Genomic DNA, 25,278 nt, shown 5'->3' with positions numbered 1-25,278 from the left:
AATAACAATCGATTGTTGATCGATAAAACGATTTGCTTACTTAATTATATTACTTAAATTACTTATAATATGGTACATTTAGATCTGTGTCTGTGTCTCTGCAAACACTTATCGATTATTGAGTTCCCTTTTAGTTCTAGTTATATAGTTTATAGTTATAGTTTACTTCATTTTTAGTTTCAGTTCAGTTTTGATTTTTTTGCAGTTTTGATTTCGTTTTCGTTTCACACGCTCGCACACGTGGGAAGCTCTTCACTTAACTGCACTCTGTGACTATGACTCTGCAACGTTGTGTGGCACTCTTGCACTCTCTCTCTCTCTCTCTCTCTCTTTCTGTCTCTATCTACTCTTCCTCTGCTCTGCTGCACCACTTGACATGTGCTCCGATGCTGCTGGCCACATTCCCGCCACTTGGGCATGTTTCCTGCTCCATTCGCGCTGCGCTTTCGTTGTTAATAAATGTACGCGTCAGCTTGTGTGTTGGTGTGTGTGGCACGCCCCCGTTTGTTCCCTTCTTGTGTGTGTTGCCGCATTGCGTATACGCCGCGTGCGCTCACCATGAAATCAGCACACAACAATGACAACAACAATTTACTGTAAAGCATCCCCAATGCTCGACTGCAAGTTATGTTAGACTTTGAATAGTTGAGTATGCAGCTGCTACTTAAAATTTCTATTAACTTCATCAGGCATCCAGTTCAACCCTTTGACTTTCTTACTTCTGCTTTTACTTTTCTATTTTCTTAAGTCTCCCTCTGCTCAGCTGCAGCTTTCCTTTTCTGCTTTCATTTGCCGCTAAGCACATGAACTATCCCTCTGACTCATTTTATGAGTATAGGGTATCAACAGAAAAATTGCTGTTGCAAAAAAAAAAAAGTAACACAGCGAGACTTCAATGCTATTGTCAACGCTTTGCTTGGCTCCACTGCGTCATCGACTTGTAGTTGTTGTTGTTGTTTTTTTCTGCTCGTTTTGTGTTGTAGTTGTTAATTACTTCATGTCGCTGCTGCTATTTGAAAAGACCCAACGCACACACACTCTCAAGCTGCTTTTACTGGGCATTCGCTGCGGAAGTTAGTCGCTGCACCTGCTTTGCAGTCACCGTCATCACCGTCTCAGCCGGTTTCGCATATCTCCGGCAGCTACTCCACCGCAACAACAACAACAACAACCTGAGCAGCAGCAACAGCAACGACAACTTTATAGCCGCTGTAATGCGTGAGGGGTGAGGCACGAAACGGATCGGATCGGGTCAGCTGCAGTTGCAACCCCCAATGAGCAGCAGCCACATAACAGCTATCTGCGTTAACAGTGCGCTGTTAACCAAAACTGCACTGTTAAAGTTAGCACAACAGTTGAATGCACACACACACATACACACACTTTCGCACACTCATACTTACGCACTGCAGCACAAAGAAGTCAAGCTTAAATGAGGAAGCAAAAAGATGCCATGTGAACTAAAGTATCTGAAGTCGTTGTATCTGTATCTGCATCTGCAACTGTAGCCGAATCTGTATCTGTTGTTTTGCTGTTCAAGTATCTGTATGTGATGTAGGAAGCTGCGGGCTGACAAAATGTTTTGCCTGCGCTTCATATTATGCCAGGCGACAGTTTTTTTTGTCCCCCTTTCCTTTGTTGTAGTTGCTGTTTAACTAACCAAAAAGTTGTCTGCGACATTATTGTTGGTGCGTTCGTTAGCCAGCGAGTCCGAGTCCAAGTCCAAGTCCTCAAGCCAGTCCTCTGTTGTGTGTGTCCACTCTCCAGGCTTGTTTGCTTTTTGTATTTATTTATCGTTTATCGCATCGCTTGCGATAAGTTTTTCGGGCGCAAGAACATGTGTTGGTCTCTTGGCTTGTTGCCACTGCTGCCCAAAATCAATAGCAAGCCCAGTCGCATTCCTCGTCTCCATCTTCTACGCCTCGTGGCCTCGTACCTCGTGTCCAGTTGTGCAGTTTTTGGTTGGTTTGGATTTATGCTTCGCCTGCGCCTGGCCAAATTGATTGGATGCCATTTGGGCTTTTGTCAGGTGAAAATAAAAAATGTTGTGAATGAGCTTTAAGTAATTGATATGGGTACGAGGCGAGGGCATACCTATGCCATGGCACCAACTCCTTTCACTGCCCTCCACTCGCCTCCCCTCCCGCTCTCCCACTTATAGTCTGCTTGCACAGCCTTCACTCAATCAGCGCTGTCTGTCGCAATGTCTGCGGTCGCAGCTTAACAGCAGGGATGAGCTTCTTGTGTGCCCATTGTTCCTTTGTCCAGCACCTTGACAGCTGTGGCCTCAAAATGAGGCGCTTGCCGTTTATTTGTGGCATGCGTGGCATGACTTTCTGGAGTCTCTCGCCGGATCCAACAGTCTCTACGATCTCCCAGGTGACTGCAACTTGTGTGCCTTTGACTTTGGCTTGTGTGTAAATTATTCATACTAAGCGCATAATTTTTACTTAAGCTTGCATTTGATTTTGTGTGCTTCTTTATTATTTTTATTATTATTATTTGTTATACGTTTCATTTTCATTAAAGCAAAAGAAAATCAAAAAAAGAATATATCAAATTCAACAACAATTTACTCACACATCCATGTGTCTTTTGTCTTGTTCACCAGTAAACGTCTTTCAATCTATTTCTCTCTCTATCATGCTCTCTCTTTCCAACTTTCTAACTCTTTTATTATGTATCTAACTATTTATCTATATATGTATCTCTAAGTAACCTTTGACTAGTAGAAATGTTTATTAATATCAACAAACCACAAAACAAAATGAGCAAACGAGCCAAAGGCAACTAATTAAAACTGCAGTTGACCCTTGAAGATCGCTCGCTGCCCACATATACAACTAGTTGTAACATATATACTCGTCTCACTAACAAATTAAAGGGAATTTCCTAAAAAAAAAAACCAAAAAGGTACAACACATAAATTGTAGACAATTATAGCCACTGACGCCAAATGTCAAATCAAGCAGCGTCCACAGTTAGTTAGACCTTTAAACTCGGCTCACTCAGACCTCAGATGCCAAATCAGGCCCTAAAAACAGGTTCAGCTTCAGGTTCTGGTTCAGATTCTGAGACGGAGACTTGGGCACGGTCTCGGGTTCAGGCCAATTTCCAGACAATGTCACACGGACCCGGGGCCGTAAAACCAAAAACCGAAAACCCAAAACCCAAAGAAGAGCACACGAAAACGAAATACCAAAGTGTGCACAAATTTCCAAGAAATTACAACGCAATGCTGTGGATGATTGTGCCCATGTGGATATGTGGCCTCTGGACCAAGTCACAAGAGAAACAGTTATAACATGCTACTAAATCATAGGTTAACAGGGAACTGGCCAACCTGCTACGTGTTGGCCCACGAAAACTGAAATGAAAATGAAAATAAATAAAATGTGAAAAACTGTCATAGCCATGGAGAGATGGCGACAGACGGACGGCAGCAGCCCGGCGACAAGCAAATTGAAATCAAAACAAAGCTGGAAAACAATAACAACAACAAAAGCCAAAAAATGTTTAATGGCCATAAAACACACACGGCGTTTGCCCCAGAAAACGAGAGAAGTAGAGAGAGAGAGAGACAGAGAGGCAGCATAAGAAAAGGATCCTATGTGAGATCAGAAATGCAATAAAAATGTACTAAAACAAAAGAGATGGAGACAGTGAACGAGAGAGAAAGAGAAGCTGTACGCGTGCGCCGTGTATAAAGCATATAAACCATATATCGTAGCCAAGTTGTAGTGGATTTTTTTGGTATACGGATACTTAAGGCTGTTGAGGCAGAGTACGAGAAGTAGTCGAAGTAGTTGTCGCCATCGTCGCGTCGAGTCGCTTGTTGGTCGCTTGTGTTGTTGCCTTTGTTGTCAAAAGTGGGCACACAGGGTAAAAACATCATTAACACATTTGATTTATTAACTGGCGAGTGGCTTGGAGCAGCAGCAGCAGCAGCCGCAACAGCAACCACAGCGAACTTCATTGGAATTGTGCTAGAACAAAAGCAAGAAGAGAAAAAAAGGAAAAACAAACGAGACGAAAAAAAGAGCTACCACACTCACACAATGCTACAAAAGCCACACTTTATGGCTTAATACTACTGTGAGCAAACACTCAACCGCTTGTTCCTGCTTTATAACAGCCCAATAAATGCATTATATTTGTTTTTGTTTTTCTTTTTCGCACGACTCTCAGCAGCTACTGTGCTGCCAGATAAGCTGTGATTATGAGTGGATTCACATATTCATATGAGCAATAAAATGCAAAAAAAAACACAACTAAGGAATTTCAACTATAAACTGAGCAAGTTTCCGCATACATATTTAATTAACTGCAAACGCGAAATAAAATAAATAATATAGATTGTGAGCTGAATAAGCTCATAACGTTGCCAATTAAGTGGACACTCTTCGCTCAAATGGATTGTCTTTTCGTTTTTTCCTTTTGAACAAATGCCAAGCAGCTGTAAACAATTTCAGCGACAAATAATTTATGCAATTTTTATTCAGTGGGTGTTGCCTTTTTGATTGGCGGCAATTTGGCTTCGGGCCTTTTGCTTACCCCTCACCAAACAAAAAAAAAAGTTTGAAAACCAAAACGCCCAGCGCCAAATGTGCGGCAATTAAAAAAGCCGTACGACAAAGAGACGAAGAAAACCGAAAAAACGTAAAAAAGAAATATCAAGTACACGCGCTATAAAAAGATATACGAAAAAGCAAAGCAAAGTTGCGATTAAATGAAAACAAATGAACTGTTTATTTAACGCGCCCCTAGCGATTGCGTAGGTGTGAGGGGTTGCGGGGTTGCGGGGCTGCGGGTGGTGCGACGTTATTATTGCACCACCCGTTGTGGAAGGCCACAAACGAAACACGCAGAACGTTTAATTTAATTTCTTTGAAAGCTCAAAAACAAAATGTTTGGCATGCCAACAGGACAATACAACTGGAGCAGGACACGTGTGATTGTCCCGCTGTGTCCAGTGTGAGTCGAAACAGCAGCAAATCACGTGAAGCTCTTAAAAACAACACACGCCAAAAGTACCCCGAAATAAAATGAAAATGAAATTCTGTCATCAAAATGCGCCTAATGGCATTCGGGCAGGCAACGAGTTGACAACGCACTTAATGAGCCAACAACCAACAACAATACCAACGCCTCCCATTCATCCAGCCATCCACCCATCCAAAAAATGAACTGGGTGTGACCGCTAATATTCAATAAAAAGCAAAGAACTGAATAAAACTGTATGTGTATAAAGTTATGTTCAGGTGGCCATGTAAAGCGCAACGTTAATTAATTATAATTTAGAAATATGCCAAGCCAAGGGAAAATGGGCCAAAAACTAGCGTTAAATCTTTCAGTTGAGACTTTTGCTTGTTTTATATTTTTTATGACTAAATTTCAATTTCAAAACGCGACCCAGAGCGCAGAATGAGAGAAAACAAACGATATAATGAAGCCCATTTAGTGGCGTCATTAAATGAGACCGAAGAGCAGAATATACAAAATGCGAGTTGTAGTTGTTTTTTGTTGTATACGGAATATGTGAGGCGAATTACGACCGAACAAACAAAGACAAAGACAAAAGCCAACTTGTGGCACGAACGTTAATAACGCGTTACATTTGCAACTTCATTTGGACGGACGAAGTCGAAGTCAAGTCGCTTACAAATTATGCCTAAAGTTATTCAAATGAGTTGCGTTTGCTTCGCGGCGCTGCAAACCGAAACAGTTAGCAAAGGGACTTTATGGGCGGTAAAGAGGGAGATGGAGGAGGTTAGGCAATGCGATTGCAGTCACTAGAACGCCGCAGCGCTGCTTAATTAAAATGTGTAGAGTCAGCATTGCTGCAGCCCCAGTTTCAGTCCCAGTCCCAGCGAATCCATCATTTCCGCTTCCATGCGTTTTCTGCCAACAACAACGAAAAAATGAGAGAGAAAAAAAAACAGCAACAACGCAGTTGAAAGAGAAAAACCCACAAACTGAGAAACAGCTGAAAAATGTGTGTCGTTGTTGTTGTTGCTATTGTTTAACAAGACTGCGCCATTGTTGTTGTTGCCTGCACTCAAGTTGTTTTTATTTTTTTTTTTTGTTTAGCTAATAAGCAGTAGCTTGATTTAAGCCCACAAATTAGCGGTTGTCTTATTGTCAATTCTAATGATGCGTTATTTTTTTTGTAATTTTGCAGAGGGACGCGAGTGCGTGAATTGCGGTGCCACATCGACACCGCTATGGCGACGCGATGGAACTGGACATTATTTGTGCAACGCCTGTGGCCTCTACTACAAAATGAATGGTCAGAATCGGCCACTGATCAAGCCAAAGCGAAGACTGGTAAGTGCATCATCTCTCCTAAGTAACTCTCCCGCTGTGTGCAGCTTCCACACATTGCCACAAATTGATCAATAAATTTGTGCGTAGTGTACTCTCGTATTCCTGGGAATTTGTTGGCGCATCAATCTCAGCGCACGTTTCTGTCGCCAAAAGCCATAAAAAGCAGCGTGAAAGTTCTCAAATGTCATAATAATTCCAGGAATATCCCCAGTGTACTCACACACACACACACACACACATACTGTTGTACACCCACACGCATACAGATATGCATACGTATTTAATTATCATTTTTCTGACTAGCTGGCGTCTTGATTGCAGCCGAGTAAACGCTTTGCCTGATAGCGATCAAGGCGCATCATCATTATCACTTAACGCACTAAAAACATAATCAGGCAGCAGCAACCACAGTCACAGCCACAGCAGCAGCAGCAGCCACAACCACAGTCATTTGTGTGTGTGGGTTATGGAGATGCCATAGCCTGCCTAGCAACCCCTCTCTCTGTGACCATCTCTTTTCGTCTACATCTTCGTCTGCGCTGAAGCACATTATCGTTTTTTATCGGGCGTGCGCATCAACAGCAACAAACTATGAAAATATATGTAACGTTGTCCGTCCGTCCGACTGTCTGTTCGTCTGTCCATCGAAGGTCTCAGCGGCTGCCCCTGGCGCCAGCTACAAGCAAGCCAAGCTCAAGCCAAAACGAAAGACTTAAGCAACGAACTCACACGCTGTCACTGCGTGTGAAAGAGAAAGCAACTGTGTGTGTGTGTGTGTATTGTGCTTACTTATACAAAATTAGTCCATTAAACATGCGTAAAAAACAAAACAGCCCACAACAGCAACAATAACAACATCGTAACGTAGAATCTATAACAACAATAAACAACTGTTAAATGCAGTTTGCAGGGTTTGTGTCTTGGCTTAGGCTGAGCCGTTGATTTTTTATTGGCATTTAAATCGTATGCGTTTTGATTGCATAACATTAACATAAATAAACCATTATTGGAACCAAAATATGTCTACGCTGACGTTGTCGTCGTCGTCGTTCAACGCTCGACCGTCGATGGTCGTTGCTGGTTGTTCGTTGCCAGGGAATTCCCAAGAAATTCACAGCTGGAGGCGACTCCTCAAGAGGAGGAGGAGGAGAAGGAGGAGATCTCTTGAAGTGTTTGTTGATTTCTCGTTGACAAAATATGCAACAAATTAAAATTTATGTGCGACTGCGTTGACTTATGTCTGTGACGCTGACTCTCTTAGTGTGCTTGTGTCTGTGTTTGTGTTTGTGTTTGTGTCTGTCTGCTTGGCCAGCAAACAGGATGCAGCACATCAATGTCCTTATTGAAGGGCCGCATCGCCTGTGGCTGAAATGCAATTCAATTGTTTTGGGGCGCGCTGGCATTGAAATTGACTCAAGTCGTCGATTTCAATTCAACTGCTCGTGCTGGGTGGCAATTGTATTGATTTCGACTGAGGGTCAGAATTGTAGCCTCAAGTTTTGCATACGTTGTTGTCCACATTGCAACGCGGAGCGAGCAACTGGCAACTGGCAACATGGCACAACTGCACCTGCCCCGACTGAGCCAACGACTGCGCATCTCATTGTCTGCTCTGCCGCCTTTAATTAAATTTCCGAATTGTATGAAAACAGTCAACAAGTCGTAACTTTGAGCAGCGCAGAAATACTTTGTTACTTGCTTTGTTGTTGCTGTTGTTGTTGTTGATATTGCTGAAACAGAACAATGCAAAATTTTTAATTTATGTATTTTAGCCTGCAAGCCAAAGCAGCAGTAACAACAACAAAAAGAACAACATCAACATCAACTCAGTCGCCTTCGCCTTCGCCTTAGCTTACATATGTTTGCTGTTGTTCTCATTGTTGTTCGTATTTTTGGGGCTGTTCAAGTGGCCGCTGGCCGTGTTTCAATAATTGCATTTAATTATAAGGCCAAAAGTTGTGCGCCACTCGATGTGCCGCTGCTGCTGCCGCAGGCCGCTGTGTGGCAAGTCCAGGCCAAGCCCATGGTGCAACCTTCCAATGGATTTGTCACATTTCAACTTGTTCTTAAGGCTATGACTTGACTGTGCGCCAACGACTACGGCTAATTGCAAATGCATGTTAACTGCTTAGGAACACACAGCTGTTAAGGTCACTAAACACAACGCCAACTGCTGTGGCGCATCTCAGCTTCAGCGGCAGCAGCAGCAATAGCAACAACTACGTAATCGTGACTTATATAAATATATAAGAATTCAGGCGGCATGTGTTAGTCAAGCGGGGCACAAGTAGGGGAAAGAGGGGCGTTGCTTGCATTTTGCATAATATTTATGCCGCAGTCGCTCTTTTGCTTTTGTTTTTGCCTTTTGCTTTTTAATTTATGCGAATTTTCACACAATAAATTGAACAAAACGTTTCTTCTCGCTGCCGCCGCTGTTGTTGTTCTGGCAAGGCATTCGTATAATCGTATTTATACATATATATTTTTGTTGTTAGGCACTGCAAAAATTGTTTATTTTTATGCTTATTACTTCGCCTTATGTCATTTGCATGCAACAACGACAACAACTTGCATTTGCCTTTTACATCTCGTAGTTGAGTCGCTGCTGCTGTTGTAACAATAAACCCATCAACACTTGACACAATCATTTATAAATGTATTATTTAAGTGCCTCCAAAGCTGCTTAATTAATTATTAATCAAAGGCGTATTTCAACGCCAGCGAGCGACGCCACCAACAACAACAACAGCAGCAGCAACAACAACATCGCATTCACATTAGTCGCTATTTAACGGCTATTAAATAAATCCATTTAAATTTGAAATTTGAAATACCCTAACTTGGCCAACAAGGTTTCAAGTTATCAGCAACGATATAAATTTAATATGTTGTCATTAATAAAGCGAGTCAGTATCGCAATCATCTGTCAATTCGAATTATTGGCTATTAGCAATCAAATTGCTAATGACATTAAATACATTTGCGATGTTTTGCGAAGCTCAAACAGAGAGCAGCAATGCGTCGGTGTTGAACGGTTTCTTTCAAATTACAAATGCCTTGGCATCCAACTGTGCAGTCATAATAGCCCAACAAACGAGCCACGAAATGATCAATAAGAAATAGAAACTGGCCAACATAACAAATGGATTGACAAACGCTGACTACACACCTTTTGGGCTAAAGAGCGTGAAGTTACACTTATCCAAAGTTGAAGAAACAAGCAGCGTACGAAGAGAATAAGCTAAAAATTATAATTAACACATTTTTGACCAAATTTTGTGCGCCATATGTGCGATAGACTGGCGAGCATTGAATTTGGTAGCAGATCTCAAACCTTTCGGCGTGGGAAAAACTGAGCTAACACTGGCAGCAATAACAGCCAGAAAGAGGGCAACAATTCTGGAGGCAGTGACGCCAAAAATTAAATGCAAGGCGCAGACACTGTGCGTATAAATCAAGTTACCAAAATGCGCGCCAAATGAAAGTCAAAGTCAAAAGTCGAAGCGATCGATAAACAACAACAACAGCAACAACAACCACAGCGAAAATCGAATCAAAACTAAAGCAAAAATATAAAAAGGGGGCAACAAGCAATAACAACAACATTAACAACATCAACATCACACAACTCGCGAGTCAAAGTAAAAGTTCAATGCACGTTCTGCAAACGGGGCGTATACGCAATCGAGCGCATTAAGTTGCCCATTTTGTAGCTGGGCCAGAGGCCAGCAAAAAAAACAACAAAAGAGAAGACCTTATGCTTATGTCTCGATGCTTGAATGTGATGTTTGGGGCGCTAGGATCTTGTTAAGAGAGGGCTCATTTCATCAAGTGGGCAGCCTAATGCCATTAAAATGCACTTGAGCAGCAAAACAGCACAGCAAACGGGATTGCTGTCTCATGTCTTATGTCTCCTTTGGGGCACAAGCACAAGCTGACGAACCTGAACACTGAAAACTGATACAGACCAGACACAAACTCAATGTCGACTGCAACTTTGTGCTCCTCGTCGCAGATCAATTAAAAATTAACGATATGAAGCGCAGCCGCAGCCGCAAACTGGGCGTGCCAATAATATAATGAAACAGGCTCTCACAGCAAAGATCGCAAGCGAAAACAAGAGAGAGAGAGAGAGAGAGAGAGAGAGCGAAGTTTGAGGCTGCAGATGATTAAGGGCAGCTTGTTAATAGCCCTGCTGTGGACTGCTCAGGCTGGAGTACAGAGCATGTTTCAATACAAGCGAAGGAATAAAGCCAAAGCTAAAGCTAACACCGCAACCAAAACCGAAACAGTAAACCTATTTAATATGCAAAGGCATAATTTGCACACCAACGCTGAGAAGGGTTGCATTTTCTAACCCTTCATCGGTCAGACAATATGTGAAAATGTGGCTAAGCACGCAGCCCATAAATGCAAAAGCCAAAGGCAAAGGCAAATGCGACTAGGCAAAAAAGCGCGTGCTAAGCGCACATTCATTTTGGTTAAGAGCCAGCTGGCCAACGAGCTAGGGCTCTATGTATAATTTATATATGGTATATGCAGTTGCAGTTGTCCAGTGACAAATATTAATGACGATTTTCATGCCTTCACAAATCGGAGTAGCCCGAGTAGCCAGAAGGGGAGCTATGTAGACTTCTAGCTGACCATGTTAGTTGTCACTCCTCGAGTTGAGTTCTGCTGTTTAAAATGCACACTACTAAAAAAGACGCTTTTGGGGCGCGATGTCTACGACGATGTTGAAAATTTCCATGCGACAAGTTGAAGTCACACAAACAAACGAACAAAAAAAAAGGCTCGTAAAATTCATTGAGCAGCATTAATGAGCGACATTAATGACTTGTCGTTAGTCGTTGTTGCTGTTGTTGTGCTTGCCAGTGTAACACTATAACATTTTATTGATTTTTGTTACGTCTTGGAGCAGGTGTGATTTTTAGCAATAGTTTTCGCTTCGTGCGTGCCTCAGAAATGAGCTCCGTCTGATGTTTTAATTAGGCAAATTGTGGGGCAGCTCGCATAGCAAAACGAAGCCCAATCAACGTGCCGCATTGGGCAACCCTTCAGAAATTCACAAATTCATGTTTGCTTATTTGCGTATTTGTATTTGTATTTATTTCTCGTGCTGTGTGTGCTGAGCAACAGCCTGCATTGCCACGCCCCAGCAACAACAGCATGTGGCTGGAATCCGCATGCAAAGGAAATGAGCCAGGACATGGCAAAAAGAATGAACGTCCTAGTCCATTTTATTTATTTCTTTCTTTACATTTTATTTTTTATTTTTTTCTTTTTTCTTTGCTCGTTTTTTGTTGCGTTCTGCCGCAAACGAAATTTGAATTTTTAAATTAAATTTCACAGCCGCACAAGTTTTCCTCTGTTTTTTTTCTTATATTTATTTTTATACGACAGACAAAAAAAGCGACGGAATGCGTACATATAGAAAAACACAGTGAGAGTTTGAGTGTGTGTCTGTGTGTGTGTGTGTGTGTATTATATAGTATAAGGCCGTACATTCGTCTAAATGTAACTGTTATGGCCCGGACATTTTGTTGGCGCTTTCCTCTTTTCATTTCATTTCGTTACGTTACGTTACGTTTGCAGGCAAAGAGCCACCCAAACCCAAAGCGAGCCACAGTGACAGTTACCCAAGTCAAAGCCAGCATCAGATATAGAAATTTTCGTTGCGCTGCTGCCTGAGATCTGGGCGCTATCTCTTGCCATCTTTTCTCTTTGTGTGCGAGTGTGTGTTGGTGTGTGTTGGTTATGTGGGGGCTGCTCCAAAACAACCCCCAAAGGGCAGCTTACTGCTTTGCTGCTGCTACTGCTGAGGGTTGGCAAACGACTTTTTGCGCTGCCTGCGAACAATTTAATGAATGTTTTGTCAGATAAAGAAAGCAAGAAAAAAAAATGAGTTGATAAAATGTCTGCGCTGTGTGGGCAGTGGGGTAACACACACATACACATAGATAGATAGAGAGCAACCGAGAGATACATAAACAGATACATAGCTTACATACAGCAGATACCAGAGAGCACAAACACACACACACACACACACTTCTAGCCCCAAGTGAAAGATGTTACACTGAGATAAACGTAACATTGCTGGGCAACCGGCGGCTGCCAGAGTTGCTCCCGCTCCCTTCTCTCCCTCTCCGCCCTCTCAAACACTCGCTCCTACATCTTGGTGCGATATCTAAGATGGCAAAGGGCATTGCCATCGCACGGCGCACAAAAGCTGCGCAATAAATAGAACTGTAGATGTCTTGTCTGACCCAGCAGTGCGCCTAACCTCCCTCTGTCTTCCCCTCCCCTTACCCCCTCTCTTCACTCTCTATACAACAGTCACAGCTTCTCTGTGTGTGCTATATACATAAGTATTTACTTTTGTCGGCGACGCTTTTCATTACGCCTTACACAATTTTCGTGGCACATTTTGGTCTCTTTCAGTTTTTGCGTTTGTTTTGTAAATTTCAATTAAATATTTAAATGTGCGACGCTTTTGTTATTGTTGGCGCGCAATGCTAACAAAATTTGCATAAATTTTATAAACAATTCAAAAATCCGCATAATTTTAGTTGGTTGCTTTTGAAAATTCAAGCAGCCGTCGCCATTTTGTGTGTTGTGTTGCAGACATTTTGAGACTTGTGGCTTGCCGCAGTTGCAAGTCCAATAAATCAACGCAAGGTGCCAAAAAGCAGCAACAAAAGTGGTTGGAAGAATTTGTACTTAACTAGAAGATACCCTGTAAATAAAACATATAGTGAAGCAATTTACATTTATTGAATTTTGTAAGCATTACTTTTTGACCTCTTGCTTTAAATAAGTAGCTTAAAATGTATTACTTAAATTCTATATAAAAGCAGTTTTCATACCCTTTCTTCACATATTCAGAGCTTAGGGTATTTAAATATAAATTAAGCGCATTTTGTCATGCTGAAGCGCATTGAGAAATGAAAATTTATGGTCACAAGTCATATACATACATGCACAGAGAGAATGAGCGAGAGAGCGAATGAAATAATGTGTACACACACTCATATGGCACTGTCATTGTTGTATTCTGCTTTTGTATAGTATTATTTATCGCAAGCGCCATCTTGTTGATGTTGTTGTTGTTGCTGTTGCTGTTGCTGTTGTTTGGCGCTTGCGCTTTTTTGAATATCAATTAAAATGCGCCCTGTCAATGTTTGACAGTTTGTCAATGCAACTTCAACTTCCCTCCGCCTGACATTGATTTATATGCAACATTTGGAGGCACTGTTAACTGTTAACAGTGCTGCTTAAATTGTCCATAAACAAGCAGGCGAACAAACAGGCAACAACAAGCAACATGTTGCAATTTAGCACCTACACCACCACCAACCATCAACCAGCAACCAACAAAATGGATGCCAGCCAAAAAAGGATTTCGAGTTGAGAATTGAAATGCGAAAATGCGAAAAGGCTGCAAAAGTAGTGCGTTTGTTGGTTGTGTCATGTTAACAACTTAATTTATATGCGACAACGAGTTAGTTGCCTGTCAACTGGTCAAGTGTGTTGCAGCCACATAATTATCAGCGCACAGTTTGTATTTGGTGGGCGTTGAAATTAATTTTGGAATTTCTCGAGATCTCTCGCCACATTTGCACTTCGATCTGTCCGTCTGTCTGTCTCTCTGTCCGTCTGTCTGTATGTGAAATTGTTACAAGCTCGTTAACACAACACAGTGCCACCAAAAAAAATGCAAAACTCTGCAGACGCTGACCTCTGATTTATGTTAATGCCACGGCTTACAGTGTGCAGCATGCAGCATGCAGCGAGCAGCGAGCACTGAGCAGCGTGCAGCAAGGCGAAACCAGAACAGGTGAGCCACAGTTAAAGCCAGAAAGAGACACGGCAACAACAACAATTAAAAATCAAAGTCAAACATGATCAACGCCAGTTTAGGGCCTCGTTGCAATGTTGCTGTTCTTTTTGTTTTTGTTGCTATTGTTGTACGAGCAACATGAACAAGCCACAGAGCCTCAAAGACCCTGAAGAACTTGAGTCTCGGATTCTCTGATGCTGAGTCTCGAGTCTCGGAGTCTGATTCTGGTTTTCTGCCTGAAAACGAGGCACAGCACAGCAGACAATGTTTTGGGTTCTGGAGTTTGGGCTACGCTTCTTGTAGCCAATTCGTGGAAATTTAAGCGTGGCGCAGACATGCTCCCCAGTTGTTGTTGTTATTGTTGTTGTCGATGTTGCTGTTGTTTTTGGGCAGTTTTGTAAAAAATTGTCATTTTAATGAATTGATGCTGCTGTTAAACGTGGAGCGACTGTGACTGCGACTGCCTCGATCTGCCTCGCATGCCATTTAAAAAATGTTGTTGCCTGGTGTGTCGAGCAACTTTGTTTGCAGGCAAGCAAGGACAGAAGGACAGCCAGAGTCAACATACCTAAGACTCTCTCTCTCTCTCTCTGTCGCTCTTCTAAACCTCATTCGCTTTGCCTGCGACTGCGTCATGCGTTAGTTTTGGCACCGTTCAATTAGCGCGCCAACATATTTGTGGGCGTGCGGCATTAACATAATCAATTTTATTCAACTTGCCACATGAGTGCACTCTTAACTAACCTTAACTAACTTTTCTTTTTCTCTTGTTCTCTTTTCTAGACGCTACAGTCGCTGCAGAGCGCGGCCAAGCGGGCGGGCACATCCTGCGCCAATTGCAAGACCACAACCACAACCCTTTGGCGACGCAACGCCAGCGGCGAGCCCGTGTGCAATGCCTGCGGATTATACTACAAGCTGCACAATGTAAGTACAAAGTCAAACAACTAACTAGAATCTCGTATACACATATAGAAACTATGGGATATAGCCCCCCACTCCTTTCGCTTTTTTTTTGGGCGCATCGATTTGGGATTGGGAGAGAAAGAGAAAACCCTCGTTAAACGCTTAAGCGATTTAACGCAACATTTAACAACGGCTCGAGCCACTCGAGCGATCCCAGCTCGAACGGAAACTTCTTCGCACGGGAAACACACATACATACACGCATACACAGATTAAAAGTGACAAAAATGAAGTGTACTTCCTCCCCTTGTGCAAACCCAAAAGAGCTAATGAGGGTGGCAGGTTGCAGCAGCAGCGGCAGTGGCAGCAGCAACCCTGATGATGAATTGTTGATGATTATTTAAAGATGCCCAACGTGATACTTGTCGCTGCTGTTGCAAGATAAGCGTCTGGTGTTTGGCTGTGAAAATGCGATAAGCTTTGATTTTATTATGGCAAACGCGTGCGACGGCGACGGCAAACGGCAACAGGGCAACAGTTCAAACCGTGCAGACCGGGCAAATGGCGACGGCAAAACGGCGACGGTTGCCCAGAAATTGGCGTAATTTATGTAATAGACTACGGCTCACTGAATCGCCGCCCTCGCTCTGACTCTGACTCCATCACAATGCAGCCAATGATATAGAGACGCTGTCGAGCCATGTGGAAACTAGATTTAATAACATTTTCGCGCCCTGAGGGGGGAACTCCCCACTTTTTGTTGGTGTATTTGAGGCTTGAGGGTTGTTTTGACCAACTTCTGGCTTATTAAATATTCATTAGCAATGCCAACAGGACGTGCACATAAACGCTTGCTGCTCAGGGTCTTTGGCGTTTTGCATACCCTGTAATCAAAAAAGTTACTAGCAAGGGTAAAACGATGGTCAATCATGAGCAGTGCTTTTTGACATGATATATTAGGATTTAAGTAAAGCAAATACCTTAAAAAAGTTATTATAAAAGAATTAAATCTATTTAAAAACATTTAATTTAACTTAACATTCTGCAGGGTATTTTTAAGCGCTTCTTTTCCCTATTTTTCTTCTTTTTTTGGTGTAATGCCCGCAGTCAGTTTGTAATGAGTTTTGTTGAATGTGGCAAAGTTTTGAGAAAAATCACTTGAACTTTTGCCACATTTACATGTCAGTGGCCCCAAAAACACCAAAAAAAAAAGAAGAAAAAAGAACGGAGAAAATGATGGGCCACCTGTGTCGCTTCGCCATGTAATCCGCAAACTAATTAAGCTCTGACTTTTCAGTGGCTGCAATTGAGGAACTTGCAATCGACTTTCGATGGCAATCGGCGAGCGAAATGTTTTAATTGAGCGTGAGCGCGGAGTGTATATCAAAGTGAGCACAAGCCAAGATGCAGATGCATATGGCATGCTCTATATGCTACATTGGAATCTAATCTGATTTGCAAAACTTTGAAATGCGGCGGTTTGCAACGTGGCGTATGAGCAATACGCCAAAAAAGCCGCCGCCACCGCAAACGACGTTTTGGGTGGTTTGTGTGAGAGTGTATAAGTGTGTAAGTGTGTGTGTGTGTGAGTGTGTGTAGACCATTAGCTGACACACACATATACACTCACACTTGTACAAGCGCATTCATAGCGGCGAAATTTATTTTGCAAAAATTTTCTTTCAATTGGACAGTGTCCCATCTTGATAAGATGCCAATCAGCGCGCTTTTTGCATTGCATTGGAGGCAGCCAGAGCTGCCACAACTAGCTAGCAAGCTAGCTAGCTAACCTAGCCTAGCATAGCATAGCAGTTCATTTCAATTCAATTCGTTTGTCATTTGGCCGCCATCGTCGTCGAAGTTGCTGTGTGTGTGGGCCTCTATCTCTCTCTTTCTTTCTGTCTCTGTCGCTGTCTATAGTGAGCGATCTGGCCATGTGATTGTCACATTTTATGGAAATGTTGACTGCATTTAGTGCTTGCTGGCTGTATGTTTGTCTCCCCTTTTTGGAGGCAAAGCAAAAGTAAATTGGGAGCAACGTTACGCGTGTCTTCACGCACTTCACTGGAAAAGTGTGCGCAGATAATTAACAGCCAAGTGACAAGGAGCAGGAGACATCGACATCGACATCGAGTGAGTGCATCCTGTTGTCCGCTCAACAATTGATTCCTGCTGTGCACTTTGCGTCCTGTGGCGTCACAATGATAAATGTCACCGCCTAGGCTGAGACTGACCTAACGGTGCAGCTTGTTGCCTGGCGCCGTTTCAGTCAATTTATCAACAACAGGCAGCAGGCACTGTCTCTATCGCACTAACCATCTCTCTCTCTATCTTTATGCTTGGCCCACCCACTCGGCCTGTCAAATTGCAAGTCAGCTGCAGCGGCGCGTGTTGCCCCATGCCCCATTCAGACACACACACACGTTGCACGCTCGATTAAGATTTTATGCATAAAAATCTGTTGAGAGATTTTCTCTTGAATTTCTTAATGAGCAAGGCCTGGATAAACTGAGCACATATTAACAACTTTATGCTTTGTTTAGTCGCTAATGTTGCTGTTGTTGCTATTTGTTGTTGCTGTTGCTGCTGCTGCTGCTGCATATCAATTAAAGCTTTTTGAGGCAGCAGCAGCAGCAGCGGCAGCAGCTGCCGAGTTGCTAATTGCCACAATTTGTGCTAAACGCTAGGGAGCGTCGGCAAAAGACCAGAGACTATCAATTACCTCTCGTCCGATCAGCATCCCCATACAGTTTGCCCAGTTGTAAGTGATACATTTGCTCAGCGCTCTTGTTTGCCGTTTGCCGTTTGTTGTTTTCGGTGCATTACACAATCAACCCTCGCTTTAGAAACTCTCAGACTCGCAGACACACACAATTGCCGGCAATTTAACAATTTCTGTGTTTGCACTGGGACACAACAACAAAAAAACAACTCAAAATAGCAAACGACGACAACAACAATGTCGTAATTCACGCCCAGGTACGCAAAGAGGGGCTGTGCACTCTCCTCTATACTATACTATATAATGTAACTTTTCTTCTTTGCTTTTGTCATCAGCGCAGCCTCGGCGAATGGGTAACTCAATATTGTAATTGTAGCGCAATGAGGCGCGCTGCTTCTACCGCTGCTCTCGTTGTTGTTGTTGTTGCCCCTTAGATGTTCGCAAGTGATAAGAAATTGCATATGAAGCGGCAGCGGCAGCCTCAACAATGGCCAAGAGCGACTAACAAAAAAAATGGAAGAAAGAAAAAAAAATAAGTTGCCCTGGTGCCGTCGCTTGCTATCAGCGGCAACTAATCGCATTCGCAAATGTCGCTTATCTGATCGTGTAGAAATGCTTGTAATACTTCATTTTCACTTCCCGGTTCCCGTTTTGCCGTCGCAAGTAGTGACTGCCACTGCCACTCTGCCACACAGAGTGCGTTGCAAGTTGCAACACAGACAGCGTGTGCAGTTAGCGGCATTTCCGGCCAAGGGCTGCGTTTCCCCTTTGCCCCCTGCCATCTGCCCTTTTACTCACTGCCTACGCCATGAATTTGCATAAATTTGATCCAATTTTAACGCTGCCGCTGGGCAGCAGCAGCAGACACAGTTTATTGATTTTCTCTACTTGCAACACCCACTAAACAGCTGCCACGTTTTCTTTTTTTGTTGTATTTTACAGGTCAATCGTCCACTTACCATGAAAAAGGAGGGCATACAGACGCGTAATCGCAAGCTCAGCTCCAAGTCGAAGAAGAAAAAGGGCTTGGGCGGCGGCTGTCTGCCAATTGGCGGCCATTTGGGCATGGGCGACTTCAAGCCGCTCGATCCATCGAAGGGCTTTGGCGGCGGCTTCTCTGCGTCCATGGGTAAGCATCAAAGCCAATGCAGAAGCGTGGACAACTTGTGTCCGGCATAGTTGTGGAACAACATCTAAACATTTGCCTTTGCCTTTGCTTCCTTTTCATTCCAGCGCAACATGGACACCTTTCCAGTGGTCTGCATCCGGCACATGCGCATATGCATGGCAGTTGGTATACTGGTGGCATGGGCGCATTGGGCGCCTCCGGTGGACTGCAGGGTGGCTTCTCCACGGCGGGTTCGCTTGGCGGTGGCGTGGTGCCCCACTCGCAGCCCTATCACTTGGGCCTCAGCTCGATGGTGAGTACGACGAAAACCCAAAAAAAAACAAAAAAGACTCTTTATAAGAGCATTTTGTATAAGAGAGAGAACTAGAATCTTGTTTACTAACAAAACGTTTTTCGTTTGTCTCTTTCTCTTCGGTTTATTTAGGGCACATGGCGCACTGACTACACGTGATGGAGCGGGAACAATTTGAACAACAATTTGTTCAGCTAGAGCAGCGCCGATTTCAATTCAAGCAACAACTATATCTGATCTGATCTGACTTGATTTCCAAACACAATGCCAAACTGAGGACTCCCTTTGCAGCCATTTAACCTAACTTTTGGGCCACAATCAACCACAAGCAGATGTCCCCTTTAAAAAGGACAAAGACAAGGACATGAACACCAGTGATCATCAGCTGGAGCGTCTTCAACATGTGAGGGGAAGGCGACGAAGGCGATTGTGGGCCTGGTTCAAGTGCTGGCTATTCCTAATTGTAAACATTGCGTGCAATTTTTAATTATTTAAGTTTTCGTCGTTGGCCAGCAGCTAAAACAAAAGCCCATTAAAATTAATTAAAGGGCCGCACATATTATTTTTATTGCTCTTGAGTGTGTGAATGTGAGTGTGTGTATGCGTGTGTGTGTGTGCTGAATGATTGTGTGTAATTGTGAGTATGAATTCTGTGTTTTATTTTTCGCTTAATTAATTTAATTTCTCGACGCAAATTCGGCGTATTTAATTGTGCTTTATGAACTGCCATAAAAAAAGAAAAAACAAATATTAAAACAAAAGCCCAACACACAAAAAGCAAATAAATAAATAAAAGCAATTGCAAAAAGCCCCCGACAAAAACGGAATTTCATAAATATTTATATTGTATATATGTATGTATATCTGATGAGAACAAGAGCAGCATTACAAACAACAACAGCAACAACAACAGAAAGCACACAGAAACTAACGATAACTAAGCATAAAATATTAACTAATAAAATGCACGTCCAAAACAAAATGAGAAATATCTAAATCTAATCTATAAATATATATATATATATAAACTGTTTTGTAAAAAGCAACTGCAAAATGTTTGTCCTATTTCGCAATGCAATTGAAAATTGCAAAAATACTTTAAACTGTAAATTAGTTAAATTATTAGACATTAAACAAACAGACGTGATAAACATAAACATAAATTTAAACAATTCAATAATTGTAAAATAAATTTAAAAAGGCACTTGAAAACAGCAGCAAAAAAATTCAGAAAAAAAAGAAAAGTCAAAGGAGCCGCACATACATATACATCTATATATATATGTGTATATATATGTAGTATATATACATGTATATATGTTCAATGTTTAAGCCTAAGTCTTACAAGTAAAAACAACTACAAACACAAAAAATGTACTTTTAAATCAATTCAATGTTAAAGGCAATTTGTAAAATACGAAAAAAAGAAAAACAAGAAACGCAAAAAAAGAATATTTGTTAGCAATTTTTGTATAATTTTAGCAAAAAGTATTTATAAAACTTGAAATAACCGCTTAAGTTCTGTGTAAATAAAATACAAATTTAGTGTTTAACTTAATTTATGTGTGAGGTATAAACAAAAAGAAAAACAAAACAAAACAAAACAAAATATAAAAGTAATATGTATATGTATACTTACCTATAGAAAATACACAGCCACACATACACGTGTGTGTGTAAGTGTGTATGTATGTACTACAAGTATGTTGTAAGCATATGCGATAATTAATGTATTGTAATTGGCCATATTGATAGTTGAATATATATAAAAACAAAACATACGTTTATTTAAATTTAATGGCAATCACCAGAAAATATATACGAAAAATCGAAAAAAAACAACAACAACAAACAAACAAACAAAAACAAACAACAAAAAAATAAATAAAATAATTTATGAAAAAAAAACAACAACAAATACGTGTAATAATAATAGCGAGTGCTTCTAATTGTGTGAGAGTGAGAAACGGTAACTGACGTCTAAGCTTGATTAATTGCCCCAAGATGATTGGACATAAATCGAAATCGATATCGCAGTTGAAGTCGACGGCGACGACGACGGCGAAGTCGCAGCCCAGGAAAACTCAATTGTATGGCAATGTCTTTATAAATGCCCATTTATGCTTATGAATTGCTCTTTAAATTTCGATGCGTCTTCAATACAAAACGTGCAGCCGCATGCCCCACGCCCCGCTCGGCCCACAAAGTGAAGGCAGTTGGAGCGACGGCGTTCTAACGTCTTTTGGTCTCAGTTGGTCATTTGTTATGCAGCATTTGTTGTTATTGGGCGCATGAATTATGAGCTGGACGCACAGTTGCTTGTATTGAGGCGTGAAATGGCATGTTAATTTATTGGTACGCGAGTGTACGACACAACACACCAGCCACAGCAACAACACCAGCAACAGCAACCGCAAACACATTCGACTTACAAAAGTTCGTTGCCTAAGTCTTTTGTTTTACGAGTGCGTCGGTCGGCAAGACATAAAGCGCACATCGCTTTAAAATACATACTCTTACTCTTACTCGTGCATATAAGTAAGTATACTCAGATTATGAGCACTTAAAAACTAGACTACCAACTGAGTTTACGGCTAACCGGCTAATTAATGGCTAGCGCGTGTCTTCGAGCCATAAAGTTGGCATCCAGCTAGGCAAAAATTTTTGATTGCTGCTGAAATGCCTCACACATTGTAAGTACACTCCACACACATAGAACGTGGTATCAATGTGCATTAATTGTCACCTGGCATCCGCTTCCGTTGCTGCACCTTGTATCCATTTCCATTATTTTGTACTTTTTTTTTTGCATGCCAAGGGCTAGGAGACAACACAACTCGACACACATGCAAGGCTCATCAATTGCATTGCATATATTTTTATATAATACAAAACAAAAGAAATATGAATGCGATTGCATGCTTATCACTATTTGCTTATCTTCTGAGCTGTAATTAAATGCACGTTAAACGCAACCAAGCACATCAATTACGAGTCTATGATATGTCCGCCACAATATTCTGTATACTGCTGATCGAACTTAACATGAAGTACTGCAGCATCACATGATGCTGATAACACGCTGCCTCTGACTCTGCCTCTGCCTCTGCTTCACTCCACTCCATTTTTTTGTTAATTGCATTTAAACAACATGTGACAAAGGCAAAGCAACTGGCCACGCCCCTAATTGCGATATAATTACATTATGATTCAGTCGAATTATTATTGTTATTATTGCTGTCGCAATTAGCCTAAACTAAATTCGTAACATTAGTTAAACTGTTGTCTCCCTCGACTTGCCTCTTCCAATACTGTGCGGTGATCAATGCATTACAAATGACTCGCATTGACCTGCTCATATAAATCAGTTAATCAACATCTGCGATAAGCAAAACATATGCATATTGAAAATGCCTGGGAAATGCTCATTCCATTCCACTCCATTCAACTCCATTCCATTCCATTCACTTCGACAGACACGCAGCCGGACCATAACCCTAACCATAAACAAAAAAAGAGAAAAAAATAAATAGATATACTAAGCATAAAGCAGCCAAAAACAAAATATGAGCATAAATCAATAGGGCCTGTGAACGAAGCAGCAGTCACAAATATTTAGGCATGCATTAACTAATTAGCCGATAGACCTGCCCATGGACTAGCAGAGCAGTATTTGAACTTATCTGATTCGGCCCATGCGGTAGCACTTCGATTTCATGCTATGGCCTGAAAAAAAACCAAAAGAACATAGCTACAATTTAATACTATTTAAAGAGACAAACATAAATTTGATGTGAAAAGGCAAAAGAATATATTTCTTAAAGATATAAGAAGAGAGTCTTCGTAGGTAATCTATAGCTAATTTTGGGAAAACTCTAATTGTTTTACTATATAATAAAACTAGTAGAATTTGTATATATGAATGTCGAACAAAAAAGTTATACGTAAAGAGTTTGCCAAAAACAAAGTCAGTAAATGAATTTCAATTATTTATAACAAAAAGTAAAATAAAAACTCAATACTTTAAATTTAATTATTTATAAAAAAAATATAATAAATTCACGGAGAGAAAAAATCTTGATAGAAGAGTAGATTGCAAATCTTGATATACCATTTTTTCTTAAAAAAAACAATCTTGGAATAAGATTTTTTGGTTGATGAAATCTTAAATCAAGGATTTTATGCTGAATTTTGCAGTTTAAGATTAACAATATTTTATTTTAAGATTATTTTCTTTATTCAAGACTTCATTTATTATTTTTTACTGTATTTGCTTTCTGTATACATTTTCTATGACAGAAGCGATACAAAGACAAAGTTCATAACATAGTACCAAAAAAAACAAGATTTTAATTTATAACATCCTGGGAAAAGTAGTTTATTTAATTTACAAAAAAAAAATGTATGCAGTTTTCTATATAACACACAAAATAATAGTTCATAAAATCCAAAGATTTGGCAAACACAAATTCCATGAATTTCATATGTTCAAAGATAAAAGTACAAATATTTCTCTCGTCAAAACTCTCAACGTGTATTTCACAAAATACTCTTAAAAAGATTTTCAGCACCAAAACCGATTACTCCAACATAATGTCCGAAACGTGTATACCTCTATTATCTAGTTATATTACTATTTGTTTATGTATTTATAGATATAAATTTAATGTAATATTTGAGGACAAAGCAGCGCGCAGCAATGGCAACAAATATTTGGTCATGCATTAACTAATTAGTGGCAGTGGCAAACAGAGTACCGATAACATTGGGGCAATCTACCCCTACTCCTCCTCATCCTCCTGCTGTTGGTGGAGATCCCCTCCTGCGGGTTTTGCTCCTGCTCTAACTTTTGACTCTGGCAATCGGCCATGGTTTGTGCGCTCGTGCGTTCTGCTGCAAGTTTATCTGATTGTAAATGTATGGCCAACAATGGCGACACACACACAGCAAAAGCTAAGGCCACGCACATCCAAATACAAATGTACAGATACAGAAAGAGATAGATAGAAAGAGAGAGAGAGGAAGAGAGGGAGTGACACTAGCACAAGCACAAACAAACAAATGCTTCTTTAGATGATTAACTGTGATAGGCCACACAGTGTCCCTTCCCTTTGGAGCATTGGTCCAATGAATATCGATACATTTGTTAGATTTAAATGGATTTTAATGCAGCACAGTCGACTTCGACGCCTCGCCAAGAAACCAATTTAATTAGCCAATGTGCCGCTTACTATATACATTTGTTGTATACGTATATATTTACTTATTTATCAGACTGCACATCATTAGCAAAGCTCATCAATGCACTTGGCTCGGCAGCTGTTAAGCGTAATTGCTTCGTTACCAAAGTTGTCTGTGTGTGTTTGCCTATTAATTAATTCTACAATGACAGCCACAATTTCAATTATATTTCAGTTTAAACACAAACACACACACACATCCTGGGAGATATATGGCTTTGAAGCTGGCTTGTGATTGGGCGATAGGACGTCAGCCACAAAAGCAGCAGCAACAGCTACACATCGTTCTAATTAGAATTATCCTAATGAAATTAAATTGCAAATTGCGTGTGTGCGTTATTAATTATATAAATTGGTATGTGTGTGTTTGTGTGTTTGGCTATAGCATATGCTCCAAATTGCAATTGCAATTGCATTTTGCCATTTCAATATGCACATTACGCATGCAATTTGAGCTCTGTCATAATTTGTTTTAGATTCTGATTAACAAAATGACCGAACAGCGCCACCAACAATTTCATTTCTCAGCTAATTTGATTAAATTAAGCCCAACACACACACTCAGACACTCAGACACACACACGCATGCATTCGCAATTGGCCGTTTTAATGTCACAACATGTCCAGCAAATGGGCCCAACTCGTTGGACTCGATGCCGTCTAGGTATGGGCCTGGCCATATCAAATGCTTAATGGCAACGGCCATGTCAATTCGTGGCATATTAAATAGGAAAATTGGCATTGGCAATTGCACAGATATTAGTTTCGTTTTGCCCGTTTGTCTGCCTACTCTGCAGACGCAGTTGCAACTGCTGTTTT

The 25,278-nt window shown here is 41.2% G+C and overlaps 1 protein-coding gene across 2 annotated transcripts in view; it reads left to right on the top strand.

Moving 5' to 3' along the window:
- Positions 1-21,122, top strand: part of LOC133836252 (GATA-binding factor C) — a 37,638-nt gene extending 16,516 nt beyond the window's left edge. The window contains exons 5-9 of one of the 2 annotated variants that reach the window (XM_062266630.1): positions 6,182-6,327; positions 14,954-15,097; positions 18,741-18,927; positions 19,032-19,219; positions 19,352-21,122. In XM_062266630.1, the coding sequence (XP_062122614.1) occupies positions 6,182-6,327; positions 14,954-15,097; positions 18,741-18,927; positions 19,032-19,219; positions 19,352-19,378 (692 nt within the window). In that variant the 3' untranslated portion in view covers positions 19,379-21,122. The remainder of the gene's footprint in view (positions 1-6,181; positions 6,328-14,953; positions 15,098-18,740; positions 18,928-19,031; positions 19,220-19,351) is intronic. The other variant, XM_062266631.1, reaches the window with a different exon arrangement.
- The last annotated feature ends 4,156 nt before the right edge of the window (positions 21,123-25,278 follow it).

The sequence above is a fragment of the Drosophila sulfurigaster genome, chromosome 2R, assembly GCF_023558435.1.
Source record: "Drosophila sulfurigaster albostrigata strain 15112-1811.04 chromosome 2R, ASM2355843v2, whole genome shotgun sequence".
Classification (NCBI taxonomy): Eukaryota; Metazoa; Arthropoda; class Insecta; order Diptera; family Drosophilidae; genus Drosophila; species Drosophila sulfurigaster.
The sequence above is the reverse complement of the archived record's forward strand: the minus strand, read 5'-3'. Positions and strand labels throughout refer to the sequence as shown.